General features: G+C 39.6%; 1 protein-coding gene across 2 annotated transcripts; it reads right to left on the minus strand.

Annotated features, from left to right (window-relative positions):
- Window positions 1-20: 20 nt before the first annotated feature.
- Window positions 21-26,611, minus strand: pdcd6 (programmed cell death 6). Of its 2 annotated transcripts, none has more exons than XM_061964745.2 (6): window positions 26,380-26,611; window positions 13,465-13,526; window positions 6,458-6,502; window positions 6,069-6,239; window positions 856-965; window positions 21-778 (listed from the first exon to the last, which is right to left on the minus strand). In XM_061964745.2, exons 1-6 carry the CDS (start codon window positions 26,460-26,462, stop codon window positions 680-682), a joined length of 570 nt encoding a protein of 189 aa, XP_061820729.1. In that variant the 5' UTR covers window positions 26,463-26,611; the 3' UTR covers window positions 21-679. The 2 variants fall into 2 exon arrangements, with proteins under 2 accessions (XP_061820729.1, XP_061820730.1); XM_061964746.2 differs by having other exon boundaries at window positions 6,081-6,239; window positions 26,380-26,605.
- Window positions 26,612-27,222: the final 611 nt, after the last annotated feature.

Consider the following 27,222-nt stretch of genomic DNA (forward strand, 5'->3'; position numbering starts at 1 on the left):
TACACACCTACACATTCGTTTTGTCCTTTTTAATAAAAGATTTTACTTGAGTGTTGTTTTTACACGTCTTAAGGCATCATGCACAAAAAATAAGCAATACTAAAATGCGCATCCTTGAACAACGGTATGTTTGCTGTTAAAAAATAAGTTTGTACAAATATGGCATGTAAACTGGCATGTTAGTTATTTTTTTAAGTAGAGGGCTGACTGCTTTCACAGTATTTGTAAACATGGCTTTAAACAAACAGAAGAGAAAGCATGCTAGAACATGTGGGGCAAAAAAAAAACCTGAAATGCATGCAATGCATATGCATTATATTTTTTAAACCGTAATAATAAAAGTTAAGACATTTAAATGACGACAACAACAGACAATAAGACAGTGTCAATAATAATCCCTAAAATGGAGACTTCCATACAGACATATATCAGATTGGTCATCAAATAAAACACTACAAGATTTCTTCTTTACTTTTTTTTTTTTTTTTAAATACATCAACGAAAGAAGTACATGCAGAAAAAAATGTATGACAAACAAAAAAAACATCTGTATATTTTCTCTTTTGTATCAAATTTTTGTGAAGTTAAAAAAAAAAATCTTGTAGTGTCCACCATGGCAGACGTCCAGGAAGTGCCGCCATTTTTGGCACAGTTGCGTCCAGTTGTGCTCCTCTGTGCGTTATACAATATTGAAGACCATAGATAGATACTGTTCATAGGAAACCTGGATCCAGCCATCCTGGTCTGTGTCGTACCGCCTGAAAACATCAGTTAACCTCTGCGGAAAAGAAAAGTGAGTTATTAAATGTAAATCCTGGAATATTTTACGGTTTTGATGCATTGGAAAGAAGTTACCTGCAGGACGATACAGCATTGGATGAAGTCATCGAAGGCCACCTGTCCTTTCCTCTGTCGATCAAACTTCTCAATGAGTGTACCGTAGAACTGATCCGATAGACGATAGCCTGCGCGTGACAAAAAAATATGTTTAGTAATATTTTTCAAACAAGCTTAAAATCATCACGCCTTTATTACTCTTTTGCACTATTTAACATGTCCAAAACGGAGTAGGAAGAAGTCGAGCCTTCTAAAATCCTACCCTTTCTACATGTGTCAGCAATTACTGATAGTTCCTGTGTTTAACATTTTAACATTTTCTTATTGGAAGGAAAATAAATAAACAATGTGCAGCAATGGCTAGATGCCATATGCAGTGATGAATGAAAAGGAGAAAAAAACATTAAATAAAGCTATATTTAAATAATTTAAAAACCTTAAATAAATAGAGAATAAAATTAAAATATTAAAGATACATAAATATAAAGCGAAACACTGTATAATCCAGAATAGTGCAGCTCATTTTCAGTGTCCATCAGCAAAAAGAATACATTGTGATATATTATAGATACTACAACAACTTTGTCAATTACAAAATGCTTCTAAGGAATGCAAAAAAGGAGCGGGAAGAAGCCGATCTTATTTTCTCCATGTCTCAGCAATTACTGTTAGTTAGTTCATTTCCTGTGTTTAACATTTTAGCATTTTCTTAAAGGGGGAAAGAAAGTGAAGCCTGATGTAGTGATGGGAAAAAAAGGATAATAAAAGCAAAAAGTGTTAAAAAATTAAAATAAATATGTCAATAAAATTATTTAAAGAATTGTAAATAAATCAACCAAAAACTATACATACATAACAAAACATTGTATAAATTAGAAAGTGCAGCTCATTTTTATTGACCTAAGAATATTGGAGTAATAAAAAAAAAACAATGATTAATGAGATGTATAAGATATTACACAAACTGTGTCCATTACAAAACAAAGCTAAGAAGTCCAACAAAGAGTAGGAAGAAGCAGAGTTTATTTAATCCTACACTTTCTCAGCCATTACAGATTGTTTGTTTACTTACTGTGTTCAAATTCTTACCCTTGTCTCATAGGGAGAGAAACAGAATAAAACATGTGTAGTAATATGGGGAACAAAATTAAAGAAAAAAAAATGTTGAAAAATTTAAATAAATAAATCTGGAAATAGATTAATAAAAAAATGTGTAAATAAATAGGAAATAAAAAACAAATCTTGAATATAAATAAATACTGAACTATTGTATAATGCAGAGAGTGCATATAATTTTTTTATTGGCCCTTGGCATATTGGGAATAAAATAAATAAATATATAAATATATAAATATATATATATATATATATATATATATATATATATATATATATATATATATATATATATATATATATATATATATATATATATATATATATATAAATTATTAATAAGGATGGGTAAGTTTCACAATTTAACCAATACAGTACCAAATCCTGGTACCAATTTTCGGTACTATTGTAAACATGGCTTTTCATGAGTTAAAAAATGGTAATTTGTTTAATAATAAAATCCCAACAGTGAGCGAACAACAATAACTATGCTGTCCAGTTTTTATATGTTGAATTCTTAGACTTCTGAGTCCCATTTACAAGTATTATATAGTAGATTTTGCATGCAGTTACAATTCCAACACATTAGATGGCAGTAGAATTTAGGCTACTCTGTGTTGCCTAGCCAGAAAGTATTTTTTGCCATTAAATTGTCTCAGCAATTACTGTTAGTTAGTTCATTTCCTGTGTTTAACATTTTAGCATTTTCTTAAAGGGGGAAAGAAAGTGAAGCCTGATGTAGTGATGGGAAAAAAAGGATAATAAAAGCAAAAAGTGTTAAAAAATTAAAATAAATATGTCAATAAAATTATTTAAAGAATTGTAAATAAATCAACCAAAAACTATACATACATAACAAAACATTGTATAAATTAGAAAGTGCAGCTCATTTTTATTGACCTAAGAATATTGGAGTAATAAAAAAAAAACAATGATTAATGAGATGTATAAGATATTACACAAACTGTGTCCATTACAAAACAAAGCTAAGAAGTCCAACAAAGAGTAGGAAGAAGCAGAGTTTATTTAATCCTACACTTTCTCAGCCATTACAGATTGTTTGTTTACTTACTGTGTTCAAATTCTTACCCTTGTCTCATAGGGAGAGAAACAGAATAAAACATGTGTAGTAATATGGGGAACAAAATTAAAGAAAAAAAAATGTTGAAAAATTTAAATAAATAAATCTGGAAATAGATTAATAAAAAAATGTGTAAATAAATAGGAAATAAAAAACAAATCTTGAATATAAATAAATACTGAACTATTGTATAATGCAGAGAGTGCATATAATTTTTTTATTGGCCCTTGGCATATTGGGAATAAAATAATAAATATATAAATATATAAATATATATATATATATATATATATATATATATTATATATATATATATATATATATATATATATTATAAATTATTAATAAGGGATGGGTAAGTTTCACAATTTAACCAATACAGTACCGAAATCCTGGTACCAATTTCGGTACTATTGTAAACATGGCTTTTCATGAGTTAAAAAATGGTAATTTGTTTAATAATAAAATCCCAACAGTGAGCGAACAACAATAACTATGCTGTCCAGTTTTTATATGTTGAATTCTTAGACTTCTGAGTCCCATTTACAAGTATTATATAGTAGATTTTGCATGCAGTTACAATTCCAACACATTAGATGGCAGTAGAATTTAGGCTACTCTGTGTTGCCTAGCCAGAAAGTATTTTTTGCCATTAAATTGAGCCAGACAAAGTGTTTATACTGAAAGTATTGCACTTATTATACACCGGCTGTTTGATTGTAACTTGCATCTTAGTTGTAGTTTTCATTACCAAATTTTGAAGGTGGTGAAATCGCCATGTAAATTCGCTAATGCTAATCAATAGCATGTTTATGGCACATCTTTCCAAGATAGCGTATTTTGGAAAAATGGAGCCTTAATGTATGTTCAAGCTTTTTTTAATCAGGGATACCCGCTTTGTTGGCATGGACATGGAAAAATGCAACTTTACCTAGAAGCAGTTTGGCTGAGTACACTCTGAGTGTTGCTTAAGTAATTGTTTCCCAGCCAAGTGTTTGAACCAGCGCCACAACAAAGGTATCGAAATACGGTACTGTTTGATTTTACATGATCGATATCCTATAATACCTGCGAAATTCATAGGTACTTATAAATGTACCGTCCCTAATTATTAATGAGATATATCATTAGTTTATACAAAACCCAAAACCAGTGAAGTTGGCAGGTTGTGTAAATCGTAAATAAAAACAGAATACAATGATTTTCAAATCCTTTTCAACTTATATTGAATTGATTAAACTGTAAAGACCAGATATCTAATGTTCAAACTAAGAAACAACATTTTTTTTTTTGCAAAAAATCATTAACTTAGAATTTAATGGCTGCAACACATTGCAAAAAGGTTGGCACAGGGGCATTTTTACCACTGTGTTACATGACCTTTCCTTTTAACAACACTTAGTAAACGTTTGGGAACTGAGGAGACCAATTTTTGAAGCTTTTCAGGTGGAATTATTTTCCATTCTTGCTTGATGTCTCTGTTGTCGTATTTTACGCTTCATAATGCACCACACATTTTCAATGGGAGACAGGTCTGGACTACAGGCAGGCCAGTCTAGTACCTGCACTCTTTTACTACAAATGTTGTAACATGTGCAGAATGTGGCTTGGCATTGTCTTGCTGAAATAAGCAGGGGCATCCATGAAAAAGACGTTGCTTGGATGGCAGCATAAGACGTTGCTTGGATGGCAGCATATGTTGCTCCAAAACCTGTATGTACCTTTCAGCATTGATGGTGCCTTCACAGATGTGTAAGTTACCCATGCCTTGGGCACTAATACACGCCCATACCATCACAGATGCTGGCTTTTGAACTTTGCGCTTATAACAGTCCGGATGGTTCTTCTCCTGTTCGGTCAGGAGGACAAGATGTCCATAGTTTCCAAAAACAACTTGAAATGTGGACTCATCAGACCACAGAACACTTTTCCACTTTGCATCAGTCCATCTCAGATAAGCTTGGGCCTAGCAAAGCCGACAGTGTTTCTGGGTGTTGTTGATAAATGGCTTTCGCTTTGCGTAGTAGAGTTTTAACTTGCACTTACAGATGTAGCAACTAACTATAGTTACTGTCAGTGGTTTTGTGAAGTGTTCCTGAGCCCATGTGGTGATATCCTTTACACACTGATGTCGTTTTCTGATGCAGTACCGTCTGAGGGATTAATGATCACGGGCATTCAATGTTGGTTTTCGGCCTTGCTGCTTACGTGCAGTGATTTCTCCAGATTCTCTGAACCTTTTGATGATATTACCGTAGATGGCGAAATCCCTAAATTCCTTGCAATAGCTCGTTGAGAAATGTTGTTCTTAAACTGTTCAACAATTTGCTCACGCATTTGTTCACAAAGTGGTGACCCTCGCCCCATCCTTGTTTGTGAATGACTGAGCATTTCATGGAAGCTGCTTTTATACACAATCATGGCACCCACCTTTTCCCAATTAACCTGTTCACCTGTGGGATGTTCCAACTAAGTGTTTGATGAGCATTCCTCAACTTTTTCAGTCTTTTTTGCCACTTGTGCCAGCTTTTTTGTCGTAGGCATCAAATTCCAAATGAGCTATTATTTGCAAAAAATAACTACGTTTACCAGTACGAACGTTAAGTATCTTGTCTTTGCAGTGTATTTAATTGAATATAAGTTGAAAAGGATTTTCAAATCATTGTATTCTGGTTTTTTTTACGATTTACACAACGTGCCAACTTCACTGGTTTTGTTTTTTTACACTAACTTTGCCAGTTATAACGCAAAGCTTTGTTCAGGTAGCTTGCATGTAAGAGCCTGCATCTTTAATGTACCAAACATATCAAAGTGGTCTCCACATCCTTAAATATTTCTGTATTTGGCCCTTGGTGGAAACAAATTGTATACTGTATAAAAAGGTATTAAATAGTAAAAGTATTTAGGGGGCGGAGGAAGTGTCAATGAAAACTGAGCAGCATCATCAATACCTCCTCGGTTCATGGAAAAGTCTGTGTCACAGCAAGGTAGGAGCCCTTCACCACACAAATAAAGACAAAATACCCAAGCATACTTTGCTGCTCACCAAATCCAGTCAGCGCCTGTCTGAGCTCTGTCTTGTCGATGAAGCCCGAGTTGTCCCGGTCGTACGTCCTGAAGATGTTCTGCCAGTCGGTGATGTACTTCCACACGCCGGCAAACTCGTTGAAGTTGACTCCGCTCTTATTCTCCCTGTCAAACATGGCTGGAGGACGAGCAGAGAAGGTAGAATTCAAGTAATGTATGAAATTCAACATGTCTGAAAAGAAGTCATTCATCCATTCAAGTGTTTTCGCGTTGCATTACATTCAATTTACTCTCAATGGCTCGGGCCGCAATGTTTATCCAGTTGTCACGGCAATCAGATGGTCACACAGTCAAGGTTAGTGTAAAAAGGGATCTGCCGCGTCAGCAATAACTTACATATTATGGAACGTACGGTCACTGGGTTGAACGGCGTCCACGTGCCTGAGAAACAGAAGAATACAGTCAATAAATGAATTGACCACTGACTTGAAAAAAACACAAACGCATACCCTTTTGTAAATTAATGCCCCATTGGTCAATACGACATATGGAGGGTTAATAACAGGAGATCTATTTGTCAGGAAAATAAAACACATATTGCCTAAGTTTCACCCTTTTGTGTACATTTGTTCAAGAGTAGCCTTCATTTTTTGTGATTTTTTTTGGTAGCATTTCCTGTACTTGATCATGTCCTACTTCTTCGCTCCAGTACTTCTTACTTCATTAGGGTCCGTCAGGGCGGCAGCACAGACAGAAACGCAAGGAGCCAAGGCTGCCACACTAATGCTTCTCATGACTGATTCTAGCTGCAGGAAAAAAAAGTGGTGGCGTGTTTGTGCAGTTGTGATGCTGGAGCGCCACAATACTCTCACTGTGGTGCACACTGAGCTCTCTAACTGCGTATGGGGGGCAGTGGGAAGAGAGAGAGAGAGAGAGAGAGAGAGAGAGAGAGAGAGAGAGAGAGAGAGAGAGAGAGAGAGAGGAGGGAGGCAAGGCTGGAGGAAAAACAGGCTGAAGTGACTGCAGTGTACACACACAGGCGCGCACACACGAACACAAACACACATCTTATATACGTACATATACAGTATATAAACACATGTGTATGTGCTAGGTAAGCTTCTTATACAAACAAAACAGATACAAAAAAACACATATGAACATGTGATGCTGTACACCTCACAAAGCTGTTGAAACATTTTCGGCCTAAGTATCGATGTTCATCCATCCATCCATTTTCTACGGCTTGTCCCTTTTGATATCGCGGGGGATGCTGGAGCCTATCTCAGCTGCATTTGGGCGGTAGGCGTGGTACACCCTGGACAAGTCGCCACCTCATCGCAGGGCCAACACAGATAGGCAACATTCACACTCACATTCACACACTAGGGACAGTTTTAGTGTTGCCAATCAACCTATCCCCAGGTGCATGTCTTTGGAAGTGGGAGGAAGCCGGAGTACCCGGAGGGAACCCACGCAGTCACGGGGAGAACATGCAAACGAATAAGTATTAAATTGCCATTGATGATTATTGACTTTTGATGTCGATATCAATGCTAAAATTATATAAATTTTTAGTCTGCCGGTTGACAAGGTAGCAGCTAATTATGAGTCTCCATACACAGTGTGGAGCCGTTACCTAAGTTGTTAATAATCACCATCATGGCAAATAAACTGCATTTCTTAATATTTTAAATATCATTATCAAGTATCATTAACAAATATTAAGATAAGGCTAAACAAGTTACACACGGAGAGAAAGCCTAGAGCAAGCACACTAATGCTTGAGCTAATCACTAAGCTGGCGTGAAACAAAAGACGAAATAAGTTGTTAGTAAAATGTAAGAAGTGCAAATGGAAGCACGTTACAGCAGAAAGTAAACAGCTATTAATATCTGACAACTCGACAAGTATTTGACATTTTAGGCTAGATGTTGGTATTCTGCTGCGTTCTGTGTGAAAGGTACGGACAAACAATTATGACATGCATTACAAGCAGGAGTCTGCCAAAAAGACTTTGTACCTCCTGTATCTTTTATGTGTCCTAGTATTTTCTTCATTAAAACAAGATCGTATCAACACAACAGTGCTACCCCTTCAGCTACACATTTAGAAGTGTGTGGTACAAAAGGCCAAACCAAGCTCCTTGACTCCCACCTTCTCACTCTCTCCATCATGTCAGCAATTTCCATGGCTATTACCGCTTTGCTGCTCAAATAAATAACTCAAGAAGGTAGCATTAATCTGAGAGGGCAGGCGAGCGGTGGGGCAGGACCGCTCGCTCATGTGATGTCTATACTTGGGATGCCGGAAAACAAAAGGTCATCTTTATTGAATAAATAGATGGTGGGCACCCAATGCATTGCCTTAATCATCTTAGGCACAATATTATATAAATCAATTTGGATATACTTTAGAATAGTCAGTGTACATCTTGACTAGAATTATAGAGTTACTTTACAGTGGAACCTCAACTTACACGACCGAGCATGTAGCTCAAAATACTCAAGACAGCACAATTTTAACAAGAAACATGCCTTTAAAAAGGTAAAGCAAACTTTTAAATAAGAAATATTGTTTGAAAAACAATACATGTATGACAAACAAGTAAGGTTTTTGTAGATGTCTCCTGTAGGCTGCTTGTCCGTCATGTAATGATATGAACTATTATTAGTTATGTTGCACACGCACGTCAGAGGTGACTGCAAGCTGTGGTAGTGTACAAAAGGTAATGCTCGATCGTATCATTTGTAGAGTAAGGATTAGACAGAACAAACTAAAACACGTCAAACACAGCATCGGCAGCTTCTCCATAATTTTAATGGACAAATGTCCGTCCTTTGGAGATTTTTAGCTGCGGAGGTTGGTTGCGGCTTCATGTGATGCAGACTTACGGTGCAGCGGTCGTAACTCAATTCACGCTCGCAGCTTAAAGCCGACAGAGACACAGCTCGTATTTCAAAATGCTCATAAGTTGAGTTACCACTGTACACTGAAAATATGACAACACACAGTCATTATTGTCTAAATCAGGGGTCTTTAATGTTTTCCAGGCCAAGGACACCCAAACTGATGGAGAGATGGAGTGGGGACCCCTCAACTGTATAAAATTGTGTCGTAAATTAAACTGGCCATAAAGGTACCTTGTTAGTCTTTAATACTAAGATATTTAAATGCTAAAATAAAGCACTAGCAATAGGTAGGTGACAAATAGAGTGTGAATCGCTAGCCGAAAACGTGTGCGCTAATCGCTAGCTGGCAACTAGTGTGCTAATAGATAGCGGGCGACTAGTATGCTAATTGCTAACTGGAAACTAGTGACCTGATCGCTAGCGGTCAATTAATGCGCTAATCGCGAGCTGGCAGCTTGAGCCACACATTTCTAGTTGGCAACTAATGCGCCAATCTCTCGCTATCTTAAATTTTAACATGAATGTAATGATGCAATTATTTATTTGTTTAGTGAGTAGAGCAGTCATTCCGCTGCCATTTATAAACTACATGACAGTGTGTTGGATCAAAGTTAACATGTATTTAAGGACATTTAAATGTCTGGAAAAACTGTGGGGGGGAAATTAAGAAACATAGTTTTTAAAGTTCATATCAACTACAAATTTCACGACCCCCCTGCAGTACCACTACTTGCTGTACATATCCTACCATGTCAGTCCTACTCTGTTCCAATGTCCATTTCTCTGATGATGCAATTGTTGATGACTAAAGTGTTGATATCAACCAAACCTAACACCCACTCCCCCTCCACATCCACATCCCACACCCCGGATTGTAAACAATGTAAATAATTCAATGTATATACTCTGATGATTATCTTGTGTGATGACTGTATTATGATGATAGTATATATCTGTATCATGAATCAATTTAAGTGAACCCCGACTTAAACAAGTTGAAAAACTTATTCGGGTGTTACCATTTGGTGGTCAATTGTACGGAATATGTACTGCACTGTGCAATCTACTAATAAAGTTTCAATCAATCAATCAATCAATCACCTGTTGAAGACATCTGGTATGGATAACTCGCAAGAACGGCAATAATGGCTGACTTATTTTCAGTGCATAGTAAATCTAAACGATAAGCTGTAAACAGACTACTCTAACAAATGTATTTAGTATTGTCCCTTGAGAATGAGTGTTAAAAATAGGAAGGATGTCGTCACTTTTGCAAGTAGCTTGAAACATTGCACTTCTAATAAGAAATGGCACAATGCTTCAGGCACCAAACGAGACAATTATTATTATTATATCTGACGAGACAGAAACTGGGCCAGGGCAATTGAAAACATCCCGTAATGAGAGAATCGCAAAAAAGAAAGCCGAATGCAAAAGAGGAATGGAGGAGCAAGATGATGCTCGCAAAGTCCCAATAACTAGAGAGGCATCATCTCACCCTGTTCTCAGAGATGAGCGTTTTGACGGTGAGAAGAAAGAACAGGACGGACGACTGAGAGCGGCGCCACTGACAGACGTCAGGATCTTGTGCATTTGTGTGTTCAGCCTTGCCAACTCTGCGTCATATCACAGTGAATCTAATCAACTGGTCCAAACAGGACTGGGCAACCTGCTGCTCACAAGCTAAGATGGCACATACTCAAAGGTTATTAATGCTACATAAAAAGAACAAAAAACCTGTTGTATTGTTACAAAACTAATAATGTTATGATTATGTAAATGTGGGTTGTGATAAAAATGTTTTAGAAGACGTGCTAGCATAAACGTTATACAGATACTCTCAAAGTTTTATGCTCAGTGACCTATGGGTTATGAGTTGGGTGGCCCCTGCTAAACATGTTTTTCAACAAATCTTGCTCAGATATTGGATCTATCAATTGCGCCACCATGCAGTGCATTGTTCAGAAAACGAAAGCACAGGCAACACAGTAAGGATGTACTGCAGTACAATGTTCAAAAAGTAATCAACTATATGTACTAATTACTTCCCTGAACAAGTAATTTAATTAATAAGGGAATTACTCTTCAATAAATTTAATTAATTATTATGGAACGTAATTAATGCATTAATGCAAAAAATTCAAATTACTGGCCTAAGCAGTTAGTTGAGAGACGTTTCATCAGAGCTGCGTGTGTGTGTGCCTTTTAAAGGCGGTACTTGTTGTCAGGTGCCCTGTGACGTCAGCAAGGGCGCGCTTAGACAGAGCAGCATTTAGCTCAGCTGTGTTTGCTAGTTTAGCAGTGGCAGTGTACTGGCAGTGACCAGCAGCTCTGTTGAATCTTTTTACTAGTTAATAAAGACACAAAATGTGCTTCGATGGCTGTAGTCTCATTGTACACACACAATACAGTATATTGTAGGATTTCTGTAGGACTTCTTTGATTTGTTATTATTTATTCCCTTGTAGTAGTAGGAGTGTGTGTGTGTGTGTGTTTTTTTGTGTACTTCAATGTTGTGTGTTTGCTGTGTGATGTTGCTTCTTCCTATTTGCTATCAATTTCATTTTAATGTGGCGTTGGTTTTTGCTTCCATTAGTAAAAAGTTATTTTGTGTATTGAACTTGCTGTGCTTCTGACATTGTCTTGTTGACATACAACCACATTAAAAGTAGCATGCCAGGGTTACATCAAATGTATCAGTAACGGCATTGTAACATGCGTAAAGGTAATAGATTAGATTACTCATTACGAGCAAAGGTTAGCTAGGTAGCAACACTGTTACCCCTAACACTGCTGCAGTATAATACACTATAATACATGTAATGTAGTGTAATGTACAGTATTTTTTCATAAATTAATGTATTTCTTCCATTAATTACCTCTGCCAGGACATTATGTATTTGCTGGTGTTTGCTTGTTTGTTAGTTAGCGACATAACTCAAAATAAATGATGAATGATAAATGGGTTATACTTGTATAGCGCTTTTCTACCTTCAAGGTACTCAAAGCGCTTTGACAGTATTTCCACATTCACCCATTCACACACACATTCACACACTGATGGCGGGAGCTGCCATGCAAGGCGCTAACCATCAGCCATCAGAAGCAAGGGGTGAAGTGTCTTGCCCAAGGACACAACGGACGTGACTAGGATGGTAGAAGGTGGGGATTGAACCCCAGTAACCAGCAACCCTCCGATTGCTGGCACGGCCACTCTACCAACTTTTGATAAAACTTCTAGGAAAGGTCAGAAGTGGAATAGTATAAGTAATTACATTTGGGGGGTGATCTGCCCAGCAACCGACTGCCACAGATAGACAACAGTCCTGTAGGACAGTGGTCCCCAACCTTTTTGTAACTGCGGACCGGTCAACGCTTGAAAATTTGACCGGGGGGGGTTGTCATAAAAAAAAACAATCATGTGTGCTTACGGACTGTATTGATCTATATTGATATATAATGTAGGAACCAGAAATATTAATAACAGAAAGTAACAACCCTTTTGTGTGAGTGAGTGTGAATGAGTGTAAATGGGGGAGGGAGGTATTTTGGGTTGGTGCACTAATTGTAAGTGTATCTTGTGTTTTTTATGTTGATTTAATAAAAAAATAATAAAATAAAAAACATTTTTTTAATTTTTTTTAATTTCTTGTGCGGCCCAGTATCAATCGATCCACGGACCGGTACCGGGCCGCGGCCTGGTGGTTGGGGACCACTGCTGTAGGAAACACTAATATAATTGATTTTTTGAAAGAAAAGTAGCTTTTTGATCCTTTCGTCTGACTTTTGTCCTCACACGTAATCACTGATTCATCCTCATATAATTACAACTTTGCCGTCATAGTGTTATATTTTTGTTTTTAAATATGGACTTCATAAGCGGATGTATTATAGAACATAATGACCCGTGGAATCAATGCATGAGTAAAATCCTCATGCACTCGGTGTACGCACAAAATCAGTATGCAGAGCCGGACCCAAAGCACAGCCTGATAACAGCTTCTTCTTTTAAAGCCGCTGTGGCTCGCTTCTACACTTTTATTTCCCCCTTTGAAGTGGAAAGAAGCCAAGAGAGTTTTCTCATGGGGACGGACATCTTGTTTTAATTATGGAGTCATCAGGCAACAAAGCAAGCTGCAGCTCTTTTGATATTTGCTTGTGCACGTGTACCTAATGTTGTGACCCGTGTGTATACAGGTGATTTCCCCTAAAATTTGAAGTCATTATATTGTTTACATGAATCAGTGGTGGGTGTAATAAGAAGAGACTTAAACTAATGCTATTGATGCAGAAAATTAAAAGATGCAAGACACTTGAGTGCATTGATTTTCTTTTTTCGGCTTCACAGATAAGTGATGCATTATCCAGTGTTGCTTGGTAATAGATAATTAAATACATTTCCACCCCCTACAAAATCTAAGTGAAAATACATTTTTGCTGTAAAAGAGTGGCCAAGAAGGGGAGAAAGAGGGGGAGAAATAAAAAACGCACCATTCGATAAGGCTTGCTGGAGCTCAGAGTCTGATATCACACCACTGCGGTCCTTGTCGACCCTGCAGAGATGGGGAGAACACAGATTAGATATCGCCTGCATGAACAACTTCACACTCCACAAGACAAATCGCAGAGGGCAACAGCTTGAAATGTTATCCTCCTGGGCGCACGTGTCACTGTTTGATGGTCCGCAGCAGAGGATGAAGGGAGTGCTATTCACAATGCACACCAGCTCACCTAAAGAATACACGCTAGGTGTGTGTGTGTTTATTTATTGATAAGAATTCAAAGTGAACTGAAAAAAAACATCAGCAGTTAAAGGTGACTATGCTACTTTTGGGTCATCGCATTTCACTCTACAGTTTACTTATTTTTACACTTGTAATGTATGACAACCACAATGCACCATATTGTTTTATTTTATACCATTTTTAAATCTTGTGTTCAGTTTCTTCTATTCAAACAAGTTTTACGTATAATTTCGGGTGGGCGATATGGCCTAAAATCTATATCAAAATATATACTGTATATATATTGCAGCATCCTGTGATAACAATATATATCCCAATATATTATTTTACATATACATTTCAAATACAGTTTACAAAGGGTCCAAATTTAGCTGCTGACGTATGCGGTAACATATTGCATCAATTCCAGTTATTATTTTCTCAAAACTATTTTTAATCTGCTTGTTAATATCTGGTCACTTTCTGTTGTAACATGTTTCTATCTACACTTCTGTCAAAATGTAATAAGCACTTCTTCTCTTGTTTGATACTTTACTTTAGTTTTGTGGTGATACTACAAATGTGGGTATCGGTCCAATACCAAGTAAATACAGGAGCAGTATTGTTCATACTAATGCTGATAGATTTTTACAAAGGTTCTCATTCATCCAGGTCATTGTCATCTCAGGGCATTCCATCGATCGCATCTGGACTGCTTGGTTTGTCTTGGAATAACTTAATTCAGGATGCAGTAGAAACAGTGACGCAACGTCCACTAGGTGATCGCACCTTACAGGATAGATCCACACTAAACCCAGAACAGATTTGCCTTTTGCTGGAACTTTGCCTTAACACTACATACAGGTAAAAGCCAGTAAATTAGAATATTTTGAAAGACTTGATTTATTTCAGTAATTGCATTCAAAATGTGTAACTTGTACATTATATTTATTCATTGCACACAGACTGATGCATTCAAATGTTTATTTCATTTAATTTTGATGATTTGAAGTGGCAACAAATGAAAATCCAAAATTCCGTGTGTCACAAAATTAGAATATTACTTAAGGCTAATACAAAAAAGGGATTTTTAGAAATGTTGGCCAACTGAAAAGTATGAAAATGAAAAATATGAGCATGTACAATACTCAATACTTGGTTGGAGCTCCTTTTGCCTCAATTACTGCGTTAATGCGGCGTGGCATGGAGTCGATGAGTTTCTGGCACTGCTCAGGTGTTATGAGAGCCCAGGTTGCTCTGATAGTGGCCTTCAACTCTTCTGCGTTTTTGGGTCTGGCATTCTGCATCTTCCTTTTCACAATACCCCACAGATGTTCTATGGGGCTAAGGTCAGGGGAGTTGGCGGGCCAATTTAGAACAGAAATACCATGGTCCGTAAACCAGGCACGGGTAGATTTTGCACTGTGTGCAGGCGCCAAGTCCTGTTGGAACTTGAAATCTCCATCTCCATAGAGCAGGTCAGCAGCAGGAAGCATGAAGTGCTCTAAAACTTGCTGGTAGACGGCTGCGTTGACCCTGGATCTCAGGAAACAGAGTGGACCGACACCAGCAGATGACATGGCACCCCAAACCATCACTGATGGTGGAAACTTTACACTAGACTTCAGGCAACGTGGATCCTGTGCCTCTCCTGTCTTCCTCCAGACTCTGGGACCTCGATTTCCAAAGGAAATGCAAAATTTGCATGGTTGGGTGATGGTTTGGGGTGCCATGTCATCTGCTGGTGTCGGTCCACTCTGTTTCCTGAGATCCAGGGTCAACGCAGCAGTCTACCAGCAAGTTTTAGAGCACTTCATGCTTCCTGCTGCTGACCTGCTCTATGGAGATGGAGATTTCAAGTTCCAACAGGACTTGGCGCCTGCACACAGCGCAAAATCTACCCGTGCCTGGTTTACGGACCATGGTATTTCTGTTCTAAATTGGCCCGTCAACTCCCCTGACCTTAGCCCCATAGAAAATCTGTGGGGTATTGTGAAAAGGAAGATGCAGAATGCCAGACCCAAAAACGCAGAAGAGTTGAAGGCCACTATCAGAGCAACCCGGGCTCTCATAACACCTGAGCAGTGCCAGAAACTCATCGACTCCATGCCACGCCGCATTAACGCAGTAATTGAGGCAAAAGGAGCTCCAACCAAGTATTGAGTATTGTACATGCTCATATTTTTCATTTTCATACTTTTCAGTTGGCCAACATTTCTAAAAATCCCTTTTTTGTATTAGCCTTAAGTAATATTCTAATTTTGTGACACACGGAATTTTGGATTTTCATTTGTTGCCACTTCAAATCATCAAAATTAAATGAAATAAACATTTGAATGCATCAGTCTGTGTGCAATGAATAAATATAATGTACAAGTTACACCTTTTGAATGCAATTACTGAAATAAATCAAGTTTTTCAAAATATTCTAATTTACTGGCTTTTACCTGTACTTTCAATTCATGGGAACGTTTTACCGACAAAAACATGGCTGTGCCATGGGATCACCTGTATCCTCAACAGTAGCAAATCTTTGCATGGAGGACATGGAAAAGAGAGCTTTGAACTCTTTTAATGGAACAGTACCAAGTCATTGGTACAGATATACAGTTGACACATGGGTGAAAATCAGAAACCAAGAAGTACAAGCCTTCACCGAGCATATTAACTTAGTGCACAAAAACATCAAGTTCACACGGGAGGATGTCAAAGACAGTAAGTTGCCTTTTTTGGACTGTGATGTCCACATTGGAGAAAACAGGGGCTTCCATGTTGGGGTTTAACGAAAATCAACACATACCGATCAATACCTAAATATTTGATTCATACCACCCACTGGAAAAACTGGACGTTACCAGAACACTACAGCAAACATGCCAAAGAGAAAGAGCATAGGCATTTGAGGGAAGCCCTCAAAACCTGTGGTTACCCTAGCTGGTCGTTTGTGAAAAGTACATCTAGTTCCAGAAACAACAAGAACAGAGTGGATGAGGAGGAAAAAGGTGACAGATGCAAAAATATTGTCATTCCATATGTATTAGGTCTATCCGAAAAACTTAGAAGAATTTTTAACCACAACATCCCAGTACAATTCAAACCAGGCAACACCCTGAGACAGAGACTGGTACATCCTAAGGACCGGACACCCCACACCCACAAAAACAATCTGGTGTATGATATCCAGTATAATGATGATTGCACTGATTCATATATTGGGGAAATAAAACAACCACTAAGCCGACGCATGGCACAGCATAGACGGGCAAACTCTTCAGGCCAAGACTCAGCTGTCTACCTGCACCTCAGGGAGAAACAGCACTCATTTGAGAATAAAAATGTACAGATTTTTGACAGGGAGGACGGATGGTATGAAAGAGGAGTGGGGGAACCCATCTATATCAAGGTTGAAAAATCATCACTGAACAGAGGAGGTGTCTCTCACATATAACACCGTCCTTTCAACCATTCCTAAAATACTCTGCAATTTAGCCTCCAACAAATAACAGGAGTTAAACATTCTGGTCCCAGAAGGTGACCAGAATGCCATTTGCTCCATTTGTTTACAACTGAATGGAATGCTTACGCGGGGGATTCCGACTATTTTGTACTGGTAGTAGTCGATCCACAACAATCGTTCAGCCACACAATACCTCAAGGCTAACGAGGGGAAATTACACTTCAACGACTGTCGTTGGCTTTAACAGTTAGGATTTGTCATTGCATTACAACAGTTGTTTTTCTCACTACGATAGGGCGAAACCATCCTTGCCCAGGCACACACTCCTGGTTTTTTGGAGTATAAATATTTGGGGTTTTAGCACCAGCCGTTGGACTAGATCTGACCAATCTAAACTACGAGCACACAGATGAAGCCTACTCGGATGAACGGCGAAACGTCTTTCAAGACAGACCAAGCAGTACAGTTGCGATCGATTGAATGCCCTGAGATGACTAATGCTGATACTTCAAATATTCAAGATGATTAAATTATTAAATTTTTGATCACTAAATATTAAAATGATTTCCTACACTTTGCTTTGATTTAAATCCATTAGACTGTGCCCTTAAAGTTTCCTGTGCCCAGGGACGTATTTCCTGAGTTTGTAAACAAAAACAAAAACGACAACAAAACAATTTTGTGATAACAAAAAATATTGATCTATTCACTGTAGTAACAGCCATATACTAATATTATACAATACTATGTATACTACTATACCAGAGATGGGCAAACTACGGCGCGGGGGCCACATCCGGCCCCTTGGTTTTTTTATTTCCGGCCCACTAAATATTAGAACAAAATTAGGCAAAGATCTGTTTTGAGAATTGCCACAACAAAACTGATACTAGACTTCCACGCATTGGCAAAAAAAGGGTGATCAACACTGCTCCCACTGAAAAAGAAAGTAAGTGTTAACCGTGTAATCCCATTTTGGGGTTTCTTTGAGGTTCCGATATGATATTGTTGAAAATAGATGTATAGCCCATGTTTGGGAAGTCTACTCTTAGTTCCAACAGATATGATATGCTTTGAACTGCATCATGTGTTCGCCCGGCCCATCTGTCAAATTTCAAAAGCCAATGTGGCCCGAGCCGAAAAGTTTGCCCACTCCTGTACTATACTGTCAATATTTGTATTGAGCCGCCCACTCCTGTTTACATTCAAGCACTCTATCTTAGCAGTTAGCATGGCTTATTGTATCATCTAACATGTTTAACCATTCTTTGTCCTCCAGTAATAATGACTTGTAAGAAACAGTGTATTTGCTGCCATGGAGGCGATGACTAGTGATTCAGAAGTGGGTTTGCACTGGGCAGGGACATTAGCCGCAAGCTTGCTAGCTAGGATGCTACATTGCGTTGAGGATGTCTTTGTTCGCTTGTCGCCATCAAATTTGTGGGACACCGCTGGGATGTGCATTATCCATGCGTCCATTTTCTACCGTTTTTTCCCTTTCGGGGTGGCGGGAGGTGCTGGAGCCTATTCCAGCTGCAAAAGGGCGGAAGGCGGGGTACACCCTGGACAAGTCGCCACCTCATTGCAGGGCCAACACAGATAGACAGACAACATTCACACTCATATTCACACACTAGGGCCAATTTAATGTTGCCAAGACAGACAACATTCACACTCATATTCACACACTAGGGCCAATTTAGTGCTGCCAATCAAACTATTATCCATCCATCCATCCATCCATCTTCTTCCGCTTATCCGAGGTCGGGTCGCGGGGGCAGCAGCCTAAGCAGGGAAGCCCAGACTTCCCTCTCCCCAGCCACTTCGTCCAGCTCCTCCCGGTGGATCCCGAGGCGTTCCCAGGCCAGCCGGGAGACATAGTCTTCCCAACGTGTCCTGGGTCTTCCCCGTGGCCTCCTACCGGTCGGACGTGCCCGAAACACCTCCCGAGGGAGGCGTTCGGGTGGCATCCTGACCAGATGCCCGAACCACCTCATCTGGCTCCTCTCGATATGGAGGAGCAGCGGCTTTACTTTGAGCTCCCCCCGGATGGCAGAGCTTCTCACCCTATCTCTAAGGGAGAGCCCCGCCACCCGGCGGAGGAAACTCATTTCGGCCGCTTGTACCCGTGATCTTGTCCTTTCGGTCATGACCCAAAGCTCATGACCATAGGTGAGGATGGGAACGTAGATCGACCGGTAAATCGAGAGCTTTGCCTTCTGGCTCAGCTCCTTCTTCACCACAACGGATCGATACAGCGTCCGCATTACTGAAGATGCCGCACCGATCCGCCTGTCGATCTCACGATCCACTCTTCCCTCACTCGTGAACAAGACTCCGAGGTACTTGAACTCCTCCACTTGGGGCAAGATCTCCTCCCCAACCCGGAGATGGCACTCCACCCTTTTCCGGGCGAGAACCATGGACTCGGATTTGGAGGTGCTGATTCTCATCCCAGTCGCTTCACACTCGGCTGCGAACCGATCCAGTGAGAGCTGAAGATCTTCGCCAGATGAAGCCATCAGGACCACATCATCTGCAAAAAGCAGAGACCTAATCCTGCAGCCACCAAACCAGATACCCTCAACGCCCTGACTGCGCCTAGAAATTCTGTCCATAAAGGTTATGAACAGAATCGGTGACAAAGGGCAGCCCTGGCGGAGTCCAACCCTCACTGGAAACGTGTCCGACTTACTGCCGGCAATGCGGACCAAGCTCTGACACCGATTATACAGGGAGCGAACCGCCACAATAAGACAGTCCGTTACCCCATACTCTCTGAGCACTCCCCACAGGACTTCCCGGGGTACACGGTCGAATGCCTTCTCCAAGTCCACAAAGCACATGTAGACTGGTTGGGCAAACTCCCATGCACCCTCAAGGACCCTGCCGAGAGTATAGAGCTGGTCCACAGTTCCACGACCAGGACGAAAACCACACTGTTTCTCCTGAATCCGAGGTTCGACTATCCGGCGTAGCCTCCTCTCCAGTACACCTGAATAGACCTTACCGGGAAGGCTGAGGAGTGTGATCCCACGATAGTTGGAACACACCCTCCGGTTCCCCTTCTTAAAGAGAGGAACCACCACCCCGGTCTGCCAATCCAGAGGTACCGCCCCCGATGTCCACGCGATGTTGCAGAGTCTTGTCAACCAAGACAGCCCCACAACATCCAGAGCCTTAAGGAACTCCGGGCGGATCTCATCCACCCCCGGGGCCTTGCCACCGAGGAGCTTTTTAACTACCTCGGCAACCTCAGCCCCAGAAATAGGAGAACTATTATTATTATTATTATTATTATTATTATTATACATGCATTATTACGATATGACGATAGTATGAAAAGCTCTATCATCTGCCAAATTGATATTTATATTGTGCAATGTAATATTTCTAAACATTTGTAAACAAATTAATTCATTAATTAGATTAAAAATGTGTCGGAATAGAAGCAATTAAGACATGTTTTAGGTATAACTTTCCAAAAAATGTATAAATTAATTACTTGAATACAAATGCAGCTAAAAAAATCTCAATTAATTTTTTTTTTTAACCTGTTGGTTTGAAAATGTATCTTGGTTTTTTATTTGCCTTAACAATACCTGCAACTCGTCTGAATGTCTTCTATTCAGACACGTGTAGGTACAATAGATATAAATATAAAGAGAAATAAGGCGTAAAATAAAGACAACATTTTTCTAAATGTATTTAAATTAGACAAAATTATACTATTTCATACTACTTATTTTATTGATGTTTTCACTTATGCTTGACCTGCACACCAAGATCTCACAGTATGTCATCGTCTTATGACCACTAAATCATTAGCAGGTCAGAAACACACAACAGGCAATTATGAAAGGCAGCTTACATCTAGTGTGATTCAGTTGTTCCGTAGCAACGTGTCAACATAGCGCTCAGAAAACAAACTGGTGGAGGACCAGGACCCGGGAAACCTCCAGAAGCTGCCCAGCGTTGACTTTCCACTGGTAGGTGTGTCGCTTTATGTCTGCTTGCAACTACAAATTCATGACTTTTTTTCTAACGTGCTCTGCTCCACTTGTGTTGTGTGACTTTCAGTTTTACATCCACTCCGCCCAGCTAAAGCAAACACAGTGCTTGGGTAGAAAAACAACTTCCAGAGCCTTTCCACAAAGGAGAGGTTTGTCTCGGTGAGGCCGTTGCCGCTCACCGTCGACTGCCCAACTTTGACCAAACAGCGACTAACAAATTCAAAAGTGTGTCTGTGTGGTACGATCCCTGATATTTTTTCCTAAAACCTTTTTTTTTACTGTGAGCCCAAAATGGAGGACATCATTAAAACCATTCTGGCCTGAAGCATTGACAAGCAACCATCTGGGTTTCCTTTCTTCACACTGAAAAAGAACCGGACCGCCAGCATCTACATATGATTTGTGAAAGTATGATGATAACCATGGAACTGAGAACGGAACATACTGCATCATGGAGAAGCAGCGTCCACGTCTCTGTGCTGGCTGCGTTAATCAGCACACACCTAGAAACTTGACGAGCTGCCAAACTAACCTGTGAAAACCACTTTTTCAGTCAGTTCCATGACGACTCATTTAGTGACAGGTCATGGAAACATTATGACATGTCAAAGTGCACGCTCTTAGAGCTAGAACCAAAATATATGTAAGTTTGCGCGGTGAGTCAATGTGTGTGCATGCGTGACACAGGAGCCCTCCCACCTCAACTATGCTCTACTGACTCTGATCACATGACCGAGGGAATTCCAGCACAGCTCAGCAGAGCTCCTCAGTAGCAGATGAGGCAACGTGCTTGTGAGTGTGAGTCATGTTGTGTGCCACATGGCTAATACTGTGTGTTTCCATGATGACTTCATATGTCTACATATGAACAACATTGGAATATTCAAGTTCATTGTTCTGGTGCCCACATTTTCCGTAAGAACCAGAACCTCCTTTCATTATTCTTATTTGGTATATAATGTCTATGCAAAGCTCTGTCTGCCACATCTTCATATTTTTACCTCATCAAATGGCCAAAAATAAAGTTACTACATACAAAAACAGAAGCACATTTACACTAGTCAAAGATCTTCTATATGGTAATAAGGCTCGGCTGCTCCGTTTTATTAAAAGGGAACTGCACTTTTTTTTATTTTGTCTATCATTGAGAATCCTTGTGTAGGACAAGAACACATATGGTTTCCTTTTTTATTCATTATAACTCGTAAATATACACTAGCAAAAGTCAGCTAACAATGGAGCCAATCGGAGTTGTTTCCGCCTATGAAGCGCTCTAAAAAAACGTCCAAAACTCTAAATTGTTTTATATATGAATATAAGTATATATGTAATGTAATAACAGGCATATTTATAACAACATGTAAAATGTATGTATTTCGCTAATTTTAACACTAGAAGCACCAAGAGGCAGTCAAATGGCTGGATTAACTCAGGTGTAAACCACCCATCTTGTCACCATTGTTCTGTAAATGTTGCAATTGCTCCACACATAGATTAAAGTCAAATATGTCATTAAAAAATATATTTTTCTATCCATTCATTTTCTACCGCTTGTCCCTTTCGGGGTCGCAGGGGTGCTGGAGCCTATCCCAGCTGCATTTGGGCGGAAGGCGCGGTACGCAGTGGACAAGTCGCCACCTCATCGCAGGTCCAACACAGACAGACAACATTCACAATCTAGGGCCAATTTAGTGTTTCCGATCAGCCTATCCCCAGGTGCATGTCTTTGGAGGTGGGAGAAAGCCAAGTACCCGCAGGGAACCCACGCAGTCATGAGGAGAACATGCAAACTCCACATAGAAAGACACAGAGCCCGGGGATCGAACACAGGACCTTCTTATTCTGTGGCACACTCACTAACCCGTGTCACCATGCTGCCTGCAGCTGTGTGCTAAAGAGATCTAGCTTTAGTGAAACACTAGTCATGCAGCCGTATTGTGTGCTGAACAAGATATATAAACTACGAATATAATAAATAGTCACTCGCTGTACAATGTCTGCTCTCCCTGGGAGGGGACCTATGAACATTATTACAATGATGGATACACGTGTTAAAACAACCCCAAAGCATAAAGTCTCTCATATTTTTTTTTATCAGTGAGCAATTTGTGACGTCACAGATTGACGATCGAATTTCTGGTGGTATCCTAGTAAATGCTGCCTGCAGCCTCCAGTGTTATTCCTTCTCGTCTCATGCCGTCCCGCCTTGTCTGATGTCTATGGAAATAAAATACTACTGTGTTTATTCGTCCACCACATTTTATTTCATTCATTTTAAACATAGATTAGAATCATCATAGGCAGGAGTGCTCTGCTGTTCCAAAGGACTTATTGCAAAAACGCTAGTCAAAGATCCTCTGTATCAGTGATTGTCAAACTGTGGTATGTGTACTACTAGTGGTGCGCATGCTCTTTCTAGTGGTACATCATTGAATCACTCAATTAAAGTACAGTGTTTCATTTTCCTATATTCAAACACATTGTTACTGTTCAAACTGTGTGTAATGTTACAGTGGCCATAATATTTAATATACTTTTTTGTTTTTAATGAATACTTAGGACTACTACACTACTGTATTTGCTGAGATGGTACTTGGTGAAAAAAGTTTGAGAACCACTGCTCTATATGACAGCAGTCGTCTGCTCCTTTCAGGACCTACTGCAAAAACGCTAGTCAAAGACCTAAAGCTTTGTGACAGGAGTGCTCTGCTGTTTCAAGGGACCTACTGCAAAAATGTTGGTCAAAGTACTCTGCTGTTTTTGAAGGACCTACTGCAAAAATGCTGCTCAAAGATCCTCTATATGACAAATGTGATCTGCTCTTTTAAGGACCTACTGAAAAAACATTAGTCACAGACCTTAGAGCTATACGACAGGAGTGACCTGCTGTTTCTAAGGACCTTCTGCAAAAACACTAGTCAAAGATCCTCTAAAGTTAAAGTTAAAGTTAAAGTACCAATGATTGTCACACACACACTAGGTGTGGCGAGATTATTCTCTGCATTTGACCCATCACCCTTGATCACCCCCTGGGAGGTGAGGGGAGCAGTGGGCAGCAGCGGTGGCCGCGCCCGGGAATCATTTTTGGTGATTTAACCCCCAATTCCAACCCTTGATGCTGAGTGCCAAGCAGGGAGGTAATGGGTCCCATTTTTATAGTCTTTGGTATGACTCGGCCGGGGTTTGAACTCACAACCTACCGATCTCAGGGCGGACACTCTAACCACTAGGCCACTGAGTAGGTGACAAAAATGACAAAAGTGATCTGCTCTTTTTAAAGACTTACTGAAAAACAGCCACAGACCCAAAAGCTATGTCAGGAGTGTTCTGCTGTTTTAAGGGCCTACTGCAAAAAATGCTAGTCAAAGATCCTCAATATGACAGAAGTGGTCTGCTGTTTTTAAGGACCGAATGCAAAAACGCCAGTCAAAGATCCTTGATATGACAGGAGTGGTCTACCGCTTATAGGAATCTACTGCTAAAACGCGAGTGAAAAATCCTCTAACAGACTCAAGCTACTCAACTTTAAAAACATTAGTTACTCTCAACTTTTAAAACTGAACTCTGCTCTGCACTCGGAAGTCCTTCACAGGCTGTTGATTGACCCTGTCCCCTCCTACAAAGATATCGCAACCAGCATCACATTAAAAGTGCTTTTTCAATGGGGTCTTTACACCACACATAAATAGTGGTTTGTAATGCCTTCTGCAGCATTCCAATGCACAAAGCAGTGGGATAAAATCTGCAGTATTACATAAAACTATGTAGTACGACAACCTCAGCTTGATAAATGTATAATTGCAGGGAATTGTGTTTTTGGAGCTTCACAGCATATTTACTGCTTAGAAATACCCCCTTTAGCTTGGCAGAACCTTCCAATGACTCCTGTGTTTGTTTGAAAAGTGCCACCATGTTGACAAGCTGTCAGGCTCATTTAGTGTCAGTAATAGTGGGATGAAGCTCCCGACTAAGGTACTGTGCTACAGTAGAATGTGACCTTATGAGTGTCACTAATAGTGGAATTTAGCACCATACTAACATACTGTACTACAGTAGAATGTGACCTTATGAGTGTCACTAATAGTGGAATTTAGCACCATATTATTGTACTGTACAACAGTAGAATGTGACCTTTGAGTGTCACTAATAGTGGAACTTAGCACCATATTAACATACTGTATTACAGTAGAATGTGCGCTTATGATTGTCACTAATAGTGAAATTTAGCAACCCCCTAAGGTACTGTACTACAGTAGAATGTGACCTTATGAGTGTCAGTAATAGTGGAATATAGCACCATACTAAGGTACTGTACTACAGTAGAATGTGACATTATGAGTGTCACTAATAGTGGAATTTAGCACCCTACTAAGGTACTGTACTACAGTAGAATGTGACCTTATGAGTGTCACTACTAGTGGACATTAGCACCATACTAAGGTACTGTACTACAGTAGAATATGACCTTATGAGTGTCATTAATAGTGGAATGTAGCACCATATTAACGTACTGTACTACAGTAGAATGTGACCTTATGAGTGTCAGTAATAGTGGAATTTAGCGCCCTACTAAAGGTACTGTACTACAGTAGAATTGGACCTTATGAGTGTCACTAATAGTGGAATGTAGCACCATATTAACGTACTGTACTACAGTAGAATGTGACCATATGAGTGTCACAAATAGTGGAATGTAGCACCATATTAACGTACTGTATTACAGTAGAATGTGACCTTATGAGTGTCACAAATAGCGGAATGTAGCACCATACTAAGGTACTGTACTACAGTAGAATGTGACCTTATGGGTGTCAGTAACAGTGGAATTTAGCACCATATTTATGTACTGTACTACAGTATAATGTGACCTTATGAGTGTCACAAATAGTGGAATGTAGCACCATACTAAGGTACTGTACTACAGTAGAATGTGACCTTATGGGTGTCAGTAATAGTGGAATTTAGCACCATATTTACGTACTGTACTACAGTAGAATGTGACCTGGGAGTGACGTATCACACGCTATGCAGTACAAAACTGTACTTCTAGAAAAACCCACCTTCCGTATAGCTTATGGGTGTCTAAAACAACGGTTGAGCTAATATAAAACTTAAAAAACTTAGTTAGAGCGTAACAATACTGCTTAAAAACACACACCCAGGTTTAAATGAGTGCTAGCCGCCCGCAATGACAGAGCGCCTCGGTACTTACCGCTGGAAGATATTCCACAGAAAACCCTGGTCCGGAGGATTGTTGATTTGCGGCGGGGCTCTGTACGGACTGTGATATGCCATCTTAAAGGGAATAAAAGGGAGAAAATGTCTCCCCTAACGCTTCTTCCAGGCGGCCAAGCTTCAAATCTGTCGTCTCTCTCACGTTGACTGCTTTGCTTGGGTCCTCCCTAGCCCGCAGGAGCGTGGGAGGACCACTTCCTATAGCCGCGGCGTGACGTCACATTTTCCTCAGTCAGAGCTGCGTAAATATAGAAGCTGTAAAAGATTCAGGTTACTCCGTCTTTATGACGGCTTTGTTGACAAACAAGGGAATAACTAACAACACAGTTGATACAAACACATTTGTCAAGATGAAAGCCTTTTAGAACACTGAGAATTGTTTGTAATAATTTACTAATTTTTGGCAGTATTGAATGAGTATGGATGGAATTTGCTATGGGATAATCATTTTTAAAACATTTTAGAATAGTCACCTCGATAAACGCTACTCAGAAAGCAACACAATCCAACTTAACATTAAATGTATTCATAATTTTTTGTATTATTTTTTTTTCAATTTGTCCACGATGGTCTTAATTTTTCCCATTCAAAGCATGCAGCACCCTCTCCTGTTTTATTTTTTGTGTCTTGTTACTGAAATCCTGTGTGCACCTTTGTTGATGTTTGAAATTGTGTTTTTAAAAAGTGCATTGCATTGTGTTTTTACTTAGCACTGATAAAACAGTGCAGAGTTTACCCCAGATTGCCAATATAATTGTGGCCATGGGGGTGTGGTCAACATGACACCATCCTAAAAGTTGCATTATTGTACAACATCCTT

Source organism: Nerophis lumbriciformis, linkage group LG07, assembly GCF_033978685.3.
Source record: "Nerophis lumbriciformis linkage group LG07, RoL_Nlum_v2.1, whole genome shotgun sequence".
NCBI classification, from domain to species: domain Eukaryota; kingdom Metazoa; phylum Chordata; class Actinopteri; order Syngnathiformes; family Syngnathidae; genus Nerophis; species Nerophis lumbriciformis.